The sequence below is a fragment of the Phyllopteryx taeniolatus genome, chromosome 3, assembly GCF_024500385.1.
Source record: "Phyllopteryx taeniolatus isolate TA_2022b chromosome 3, UOR_Ptae_1.2, whole genome shotgun sequence".
Taxonomy (NCBI): Eukaryota; Metazoa; Chordata; class Actinopteri; order Syngnathiformes; family Syngnathidae; genus Phyllopteryx; species Phyllopteryx taeniolatus.
The window spans coordinates 2,650,112-2,659,979 of NC_084504.1; the positions used below are offsets into that span (position 1 = coordinate 2,650,112).

General features: G+C 40.6%; 1 protein-coding gene across 1 annotated transcript; it reads right to left on the bottom strand.

Annotated features, from left to right (window-relative positions):
• Nucleotides 1–28: 28 nt before the first annotated feature.
• On the bottom strand, nt 29–6,075 carry lrrtm4l2 (leucine rich repeat transmembrane neuronal 4 like 2). Its single transcript, XM_061766430.1, has 2 exons — nt 5,723–6,075; nt 29–5,373 (listed from the first exon to the last, which is right to left on the bottom strand). Exons 1-2 carry the CDS (start codon nt 5,724–5,726, stop codon nt 3,761–3,763), a joined length of 1,617 nt encoding a protein of 538 aa, XP_061622414.1. The 5' UTR covers nt 5,727–6,075; the 3' UTR covers nt 29–3,760.
• Between the last annotated feature and the right edge of the window lie 3,793 nt (nt 6,076–9,868).

Below are 9,868 nucleotides of genomic sequence, written 5' to 3' on the forward strand. Positions count from 1 at the left end.
AACTGGACAAAGGAAAGTAAAAAAGCAATTGGTGACTGTAATAACTTTATTATAGAAACTTGATGAAAATCTTATTTTTATGTTCACATATTAACAAACAAATTGAGGAAGTCCAGCAGGTTCCAATGCGGTCCTCTTCCATGAGTTGAATGATTTCTGGGACACATCCAATGTTTCTCTGCAACATTAGATTTCACCAAGTTGGAAATGTAATTCCCTTTCAATGGGGACAGTTTTAAGGAGGCAGATGCAACATACTGTATAGCACATTACCATAAAAAGACATTGATTGTAACTCCCACAAGACTAAAGAAGTTCCCTCAAAGTTATAAATGGCTATTGATTTTTTTTTAACCTCATACAATGGAAAATAAAGCAATACCAATAAAACCTTAAGCGTCATCTTTAATGGCATGTCATCGCTGCCGCATTGGCTTCATTTTACCTTGTAAATTGGGCTCTAACCTTTGGCAAACACAAGGATAACATGGCACGGATGCTATGCTCGAAATAGAATGTGCAGTGACAGATGTAAATCAAAATTTCACGCCTGCCAAGTGAGCACTGGCCCCTCACAGTCTGACATTACAAGAACACAGAGAAACCCAATCATATTTCTGGACGTTTGCCGGCAGGATTCTTTCCTCATCATCTGCTTGTTTTTGCTGTCTGCTCTAAGATGCCTCCGTCAACTCAAGGACATTCTCCATTTTAGGAAACTGACAGCATATAGACTTTTTTCCCCCTGATTTTGCACGCAGAGTGTTGTTGTTTTTGTACCTTGTAGCTCAGTCAATACTGTGCACTGCTGCAATATTTCACCCAAACAAATAACCCCGATAATGGTCTGCAAGATGCAGTCCACAACTCTCTAATTAGCATTCCTTTCTTGGCTACACACAGCACAAAAACATGGAAAAAATACTTTTCATCAGTCACTATGTGACAAATCAAACAGTAATTACAATATCTGTCAAACTTGGATCAACAACTCTTTTATAGTGTGCGTGGTATTTTCTTTTGGTTGTTGCATTTGGAAATGTTCCCATTGGTCCGTGACAGAAATTCATCCTAATAAACGCAAGCATCGGTCAATTACCAAGTACCATTAATCAAAACAAACATTTGGACTAATGCTGCACCTTCTTCATCAACAAAATGAAATACAAAAACTATAGGGAACAAAAACAAGGAATGACATGCATGACCGCTGGGATTAAAATGACATCTGTAGTTCACTAATTAAGTGTACAGGTCACGGCTCACGCGCCGGCGAAATATAACCTTTTTATAGCTTTCACATGGGAAGAGCAGCAGTTAATCCTGCCTGACTCAACACATGCCCACGTGTCCCCAGGTGCAGGTTATCGTCAGTGTTCAAGGAAACACAGAAAGAGAGAGGTAGAAGGAAAGCAGAGGAAGACGAGAGATGAAGGTGGATAATATCTTCCTAACAGCGTACCAGACTTCACCCATAGCAACCACAATCCCCACGGAGCCTGCCTCAGTTCTCCTTTTCCATTTCTTAGTTTTTGTTGGTGTTGTTGTTGCTTTTTGTACTTGTGGACTCGGGCCTATATAAACCAGATTGTTTCAACACCAATGACCCACATTTAGTCAATACTGCCATCGATGTTATTAAAAACAAGAGAACGGTTACAAAGGAGGATGGAAAATGGGAAAACATGCCATCAATTTTGTATGCGCCTTCACATCCTGTGGAATGTGTAACTCTGCAAGTGCAGGAATAAAGGATGTTTCCTTTCCTTTCCTTCATCAACTCACATTTTCACCGTCACTGTTTCTTTTAATTACAGTCATTGTCTCTGCAATGCCTAGTAAACCGTATTTGTTAGCACTTTTCACAAACAAAGCAGAATCAATATAACATTTGTCACAACAAATACACGACAACTTTAAGATCAATGAGCTTAATGAGCTCCAATACGGGAGCTGTAGTTTAGAATGTTTTGAATCAGTTTTTAATGACACTGCCAGAAAGGTAGTCATATAACTATGTGTACTATTGGAGTTTAAGGTGACAATAATGTTGGATTGCATACTGTAGCATCACACTAAGAGCTGTTCTTAATATTTTGGTATTGACTTCTTCAAACCGAGGTAACCGAAATATAAGAAGCCGATACTACCACTGCAAACGGATAACATTTTAATAGTAGTGTAGCCAGAATGTTATGTCCGGTGGATTAAAGGCATTCAAATTTAACATTTGTTTTAACATGAACTTGTAACAGTATTGTTCATAAACAAAGGGTGAGACAAAATGCAGCGAAAGTGAAAGTGATAATACACTTTGGACTGAATGAGTATCATCTCGACAGAGGATAAGACAAGTCGAGGTTTGTTTTCTAAATTGATGTGGCAGTCATATTTGTAACTGATGAACTGGTATGACCAAGACTAATATAGCTGAGCATTAAAACTGACAATAGTTATCTGACTGGAATTCTTTAATCAGGATGATAAACTCGTCCTCTTGGCTAGACATGTGCACACATAGACCATAAGTGGTGCTCTAGCACATGCCCTTTTGCCCAGGATGGAAAAAAAAGTGCCCTTTTTGCTGCAGCCTTTTTTCTTCATTCATCAATATTGAAAAAACTAAAATTAAATTAAAAAATCAATTCCATCAATCCAAGTGTTTTGATATTTGATGGGTATATATTTGCTGCGACTGGCTGGCGACCAGTTCAGGGTGATAGGCGCCAGCACGCCTGCGACATTAGTGAGGATAAGCGCTACGGAAAATGGATGCACGGGCATTTATTTGAGTTCTTGGGACAATTGTGCATATGCGCTCCCACATTAATTTATTCAGGGTTAATCAGAGGCACTTTAAATATTGGCAGGTGTTTGGTAACCCCCATTTAACATGAGTTTGAATGTGATTGCTTAATTCTGTACACAGCCACGTCCCCATTTAAAAGTGTGTGTGTGTCCACTTGTGCAACCATCTCAGTTGTTTACATTTACTTCCCTTCTCTGTTTTTGTTTTATTTGAGTTGTAACAGGTTATAGGTTAACCATTAACCATTGGTCTCTCTTGGTCTAATTTTTGTTCATCACAAAAACCTGACGTTTGTTAATAGTTACCGCCTTTGTTAATAGTGGTATTATTCACTGTGTTGAATGTGTTAAGAGAAATAAATATATTGTTAAATATATACTGCTGTTTTTTTTCTTAACTGTATTGATGATTTTGGCGATGGTTGCCCTTTTTTTTTTTTTTTTTTTTTTTTTCTTGAGCACCTCCCATCAATAATGTCTGTGCAAGTGCCTGCTTTTAGCACACACACTATACACATTCAAATACTTAATGATTTTCCCCTACAATGTCATATTTTACAGATATAAAACCAACACATGATTATCACACTATAAACAGGCAAGTAAAAAAATGGCTCATTGGTTTACACATGGTATAATGACACGGCGTGTTTAATGAAAGGGCCAAAAGATCAACAGAGTTGACTTGTCGTCAGTTTGTAGATTGGGTCATTCACAGGTAACCAGGTAGATCCCGCCATGCCACAGATCCTGTGTCAGTCACGGTGATCATGAGCTCGTTGCAAAAATCTCTTTGCTCTGTCCACACAGATCTAGTTGACTCACTTCCTTAACATTTCCTTCAATGCAGTGGAGAGGAACATCTCATGAAGCCATTTATTATAAAACCACTTATCTGATGAGAGATTTGCCCAGAAATGTCACATCTGGTCTCATAAAGACAAGTGAAACTCTATACTTCACATTCTATTGATCCTGAAATGGTGCACGTGCACGGCCTTGCCTCATTTACCAGCGAGTCCATGGTCTCAGAGTTTGAATGGTAGCTCAGGTAGTACTCTTGCAATTGAGAGTTAAGGTCCTGCTCCTGCTTCCGGCCTTTTTTCCTGCGCTTATGTTTGACTGAGTGCTGCTGCAGTTGCCTCACGGTGTTGGGGTAGTGCCTCCATGAAACATAAATAACCAGGAGGATCAATGACACTGACAAAAACAGGGCTACAGTGCCTGCAATGATTTTATGAAAAGCCAGATGTTCAAATGGTATCTCTGGGAAGAGTGAGGTAGAAGGGTCAGGCGAGGAGATCACGGCTGTGGGCTTCACTCTCTGTCTGTCTGTCTTATTAGGAAGGATGGCTGAAGGTGGTGATGTATGCACCGAAGACTCACTTTGAGCCAGCTGCGTGACACCAGGGAGGAGAGGGTGAGATGTGGTGTTCACAAAGGGGCTTGAAGTCAATCCAATGGGAGCATTGGTAGTAATCACATTAGACATTACGTCCACACAGGTGGAATGGTTCCCCACAACGTCCACAACCCTCTCTCCCTGCGCAGACCTGGGACTACTGCATATCACGCTGATGTCTTTGGCATCCCTCAAGGTTCTGAGCCATGCCATGAGCGGGCAGATGCTCGGTCTGCAGTCCCAGGCGTTACCGGCCAGGCCGATGTTGGTCACTGAAATCCACGCCGCCACGGCTTCCACCGGCACACTCCTGAGCTTGTTGGATTCCAGATTAAGCGTTTGTAAATTTGGCATTGACTGGAAAACCAAGGGGTCCAACGTTTGGATCTCATTTCCCGAAAGGTCCAGTTTCTGCAATTTAAGCCAGGTCCAAGGTACGCCTTGACTGACAGCTCGTATGCGATTCCATTGCAAATAAAGAGCCTGCAGGTTGGTGAGGCGTGGGAAAATGTAGAAATTAATCCGTGAAAATTGATTGTGCTCTAAATGAAGCTCTTTGAGCCTAAACAGTCCCAAAAAGGTTGTGCGGGTGAGGCTCCGTAGTCGATTGTAACCCAGATCTAGAAACTCAAGGCTACGGCATTCCAGAAAGGTACGGACTATAATCTGTTTTAGACCATTGGATCGAAGGTGTAGATTCTGCAGCTTGCGCAGGCCAAACAAATGCCCTGGCTGCAGGGACTGGAGCTTGTTGTAGGATAGATCCAAATTCCGCAGGTTTGGAATGGCGCTGAACGTGTTGTTGTGCAGGTGAGTTATCTTATTGGAGCTGATGATGAGTTCTTTGAGCCTCCTCACACCATGAAAGGCTAAAACATCCACAGTACTGATGGAATTGTGGTCCAAATAGAGCCAGACAAGCTGATTGAGATGCGCAAACTGGTAGGGCATCAGCACCAGCAGGTTGTTATAGCGCAGAGATAGACCTTGGCATCCCGTGGTGATATTCTCTGGAATGTCTTGGAAAATGCCTGACTCGCAGTAGACGAGCTTGCCTTCGCAGCGACAACTCGCAGGGCACATCCTCTCCCCCTTGCTGAGCAGCAGCCAGACAGCTGCCTGCACCAGAACACATGAAAACCTCCAGCCCAGCATCATAGCACCTGTTGGGGGAATAAAGTGGGGCACAAGCAATCAAAACAGCGCCTTGCTTTTAGAGAACTGCTGCTCAAAGACATTTAAATAAGTAAAGACAAGAACTTCTTTAGCCGTTAAATGCTGGATATTCAAGTGAGAAAATGTGTAATGTGCAGACCTGCTTCATTAAGCATTTATGACATCCTGACATTAACTATTTTGAGGTAGCTCACAATTGGGCATGGTCGTTAAAAAATGGTTGCTATACTATAGGAGAATGTCACTGAGCAAAATCCAAATAAAACTAGTTCAAAGAACTGTGATCATATAAAAAAAATACAAAATACCCAATACATGGAAAAGGTATTCACTCACCCATGGTTTCTGAGAGAAGGAGTATTGCTGTAAAATAAATGGATGAAGGGCATATTAATCTGTGCGCAGATGTGGAGAAAACGCAGCTCTTCAGGATCGGAGTCGATGAGCAGCACACTATCAGCACTACTTGTTTGTGTCTTCACTCACAGCGAGGGAAACACATTGCGGGAAGTTCTAATCCTCCACTGTCGGGGGGGGAAAAAAAAGCAAAAGGAAAAGCGGATCCTTACTCCTACTGCGTGGTTGGTCGCTCCTAGTTCAACCTTCCAGAAGTGACACAATCCTCGTGTGGAGCGCCAATGGAGGGACGTGGAACCATCTCTCTCTCTCCCGCTCTCTCTCTCTCTCTCTCTTTTTCTCTCTCGATCCCCTCTTTCTCTGTCACAATCGCTGCACACATGCTTAAAACTAGCAAGTGTTCTCTGTGAATCAAAAATAATATGTTTGCTTTATTACGCTATCATAACACATGGGGTTCTCGGTTTACGACGCAGATCAGACAGATCAGTGATTTCAATTCTATAGGGATGCTTAATAAATACATTAATAAAATGTAACAGATCCCACTGTATATAGCACCAACAAAAATGGACGACTTTCATTATATTGTACATAAATATTTAGAAGTACAATTGTAGCCTATATCATTGAATTACCCTGGTAAACAAACATTGTCATGAAAATCTCATGAGAGGAAAATACAGCACTGCAAAAGAAAACGATACTCATGGGTTAAGTGGTTGAATAAAAAGTACTTACATTTCCCAAAATAATGCATAATTCTGCAACATGTGCTCAGATAGGCACCAACTAGTGCACTAAGTAAGCGGTGTGAAAACATACATTCAGTAAGTGATTAAAGGAGCAAAGGAGGACATTAAAGGCAAGCTGCAAGGTGCGTGCGTGTGTGGGTGGAGGGGGCAGGATGCGGGGTACACCCTGAACTGGTTGGCAGCCAATTGCAGGGCACAAACAAACAAACACCCATTCACACTCACATTCACATCTAAGGGCAATTTAGAGTTGTGAATTAACCTACCATGCATGTTTTTGGGATGTGGGAGGAAACCAGAGAAAACACACGCAGGCACGGGGAGAACATGCAAACTCCACACGGGCGGGCCCTGAACCCCAGTCCTCAGAACTGTGAGGAAGACTCTCTAACCAGTCGCCCACCGTGCCGCCATATATATATATATATATATATATATATATATATATATATATATATATATATATATATTTTATTACTGTAGACGAGTATAATATTTTTGATTTGTTGGCTCGAGTGAGTTATTTTTATTATATCATCTGCAGTAATACCAATATGTATACGAGTATAATATTTTTGATTTGTTGGCTCGAGTGAGTTTTTTTTAAAATTTCAACAATTTATCATAATCCACTTGAATTGTACGGAGGGCAACTCTACTTATTATCTGGTTCACTTATGTATTATTAATGATAAAGTTGGGTGGGTTAGCTTTGAATATCATGATTACTGTATCCACTTAACACATTCACTGCCATTGACGGCTTTAGAAGTCAAATATCCATGTTAACTGGGAAGGCTGGCAGTGATTATGTGTGTTGCTGACAACACATCCATCCAGTTGCATGCAGGCATCAGGAAAAGCCATAAATAAACATTTAGTTAAGCCTGAAGAGGTGGAACACTGGAAATTGAATCAATTTTAAGAGGCAAGTGAGAGTGAATTTGTCCTAATCTAATGTTTATTTTTCCATACTTGGCTCAGTTTGCTTGAAGTTACAGTTAGGACTACACAGTAAAAGAGGCAGCATTGGCGTGCCTGTGTTTGCACTATGTGGTAACAGCGACACCTTGTGTGCACAAAAAAAAAAAAAAAAAAAAAACACAGAGACTATTCAGAGAATTGCCAGAGAATATTTCGTGGGGTGGCTGGGGTGAGACCAAAGGACATGTTGGGGTGGCACATAACGCTTATCATGTGTAAAATGGGTCACTATAAAACGAGGAAATAATTAAGGCACCTATACACTATAATTGTACATTGTTTAAAATTCAGGCAGTAGTGGAATTATCAAATACACATTCAATGTATCAATTATTTCAGTTAAGGTAACATGCTCATACAAGGTTTGCAACCTTCTGTATTGGTACCATTCTGAAAGTACTAGTACATATTTAGCTCAGCAAAACAATGAGTTTATTTTGAATTGAAAATATCAGGGAGATAAACCGACTACAAAACAGACTTTTCATCATTAATGGCACTTATAACACAGAAATTACACATATTGAAATTACAATATATTGAACCCCTGTAACATACATTATTTATTACAGTATAATACAACTTCTGTCTTCTGCAATTATTTTGGTTTGTAGAAAAGAGATTTACAAGAGAGTCACAAACTCATCTAAGTCCAAAGACTTTGCTTGTCTTGACTGACAGATAAAACACTGAGATTTCTCAGTTCATCATCATTCATGACAATATATATCAACACACACTGGATATCAAATGTCTTTACCCACCATGTTCAAATGTCAGGTTTTGCAATGTAAAAAAATGAGACCAAGATGAAACATTTCAAACCTTTTTCTACCATTGTGACCTATAATCTGTACAACGCATTTAAAAAAAAATCATTTTGAGAGGGGAAGGGAAATTACACAATTTAGCTATTGTAGTTATTATTACTTTCCATCTTGAAAAGATTTCACATTTTTAATTTAGTTGTACAGGTTATAGGTCACTTTAGTAGTGGAAAAAGTTTTGACATGGTTTACCTTGGTCTTATTTTTATTTCACAAAAACCTGGCATTTGAACTGCATTATACAAACCTCAATTCCAATGATTCGCAAATCCTTTTCAACCGATATTCAATTGAATACACTTCAAAGACAAGATATTTAATGTCCAAACTGATAAACTTTATTGTTTTGCAAATATTTACTCATTTTGAATTTGAACACAAAATAGCTGGGGCATGTTTACAACTGTGTTTCTGTTACGTGTGGGAAGTAGCTGGACCCAAGAGCAGGCTGAGGCAGATGTAAAATGATGAGCAGTTTATTGAGGAAAGGTTATGGAGATGGTCCTGGATGTGTTGGCAGGCAGCGGCGTGGGCAGGTGGCAGGCAGTGGACAGAACAGGCGGCTGGCTTGGTGACAGGAATGATGTGGGTCAGGAACTCAGGGGAGCACTGGGAACGAGGAGACACAAGCGTTAACAAGGAAAGCGAGGAACAGTATAGCATACTTGACATAAGGTGGGCCGTGGTACCGCTAGGAGAGGATCCAATACTTAGGCGAGGATTTACGGGAACAGGCAGGCTTATATACAACGGTGGTGATGAGGCTGATTGAAGACAGGTGCTGAAAACAGAGAGGGGAGGGGGGAGAGAGAGGACACAAAGCGCCCTCCCGGCTCCAATAATGGAACTGCAGGGCAGTATATGACAGTACCCCCTTCTCAGAATCAGAATCTTTATTTGTCAAGTATGTCAAAAAAACACACAAGAAATTTGTCTCCAGTAGTTGGAGCCGCTCTAGTACAACAACAGACAGTCAATTGACAGAGAACACTTTTGAGATATAAAGACATTGACAAAAAACAGTCACTGAGCAATAAAGAGTCGTCCACGTTAAACTGTTTTTCCAACTTTTCTGCATAGTTTCTCTTTGCAATGTTAATTTCTTTAGTCAGCTGGTTTCTAGCGCGATTATACAGGGCCCTCTTCCCGCTCTGATATGCGTCCTCCTTGGCTTGGCGAAGCTGCTTAAGTTTGCCAGTGAACCACGGCTTGTTGTTGTTGAATGTGCGAAATTACTTTGTTGGTACACATACCTCTTCACAGAAACTGATATAGAATGTGACAGTGTCCGTATATTCATCGAGGCTGCCAGCTGAATTTTCAAAGACACTCCAGTCTGTCCAGTCTAAACAGCTTTGAAGTTCCATCTTTGCTTCATTGGTCCACTTTTTCACTGTTTTCACAATAGGCTTCGCGCATTTAAGTTCTTGCCTATATGTTGGTATTAAGTGAATTAAGCAGTGATCAGACGAGCCCAGGGCTGCACGAGGTATAGCACGGTATGCGTTTTTTAGCGTAGTATAGCAGTGGTCCAAAATGTTGTTTTCCCTGGTAGGACA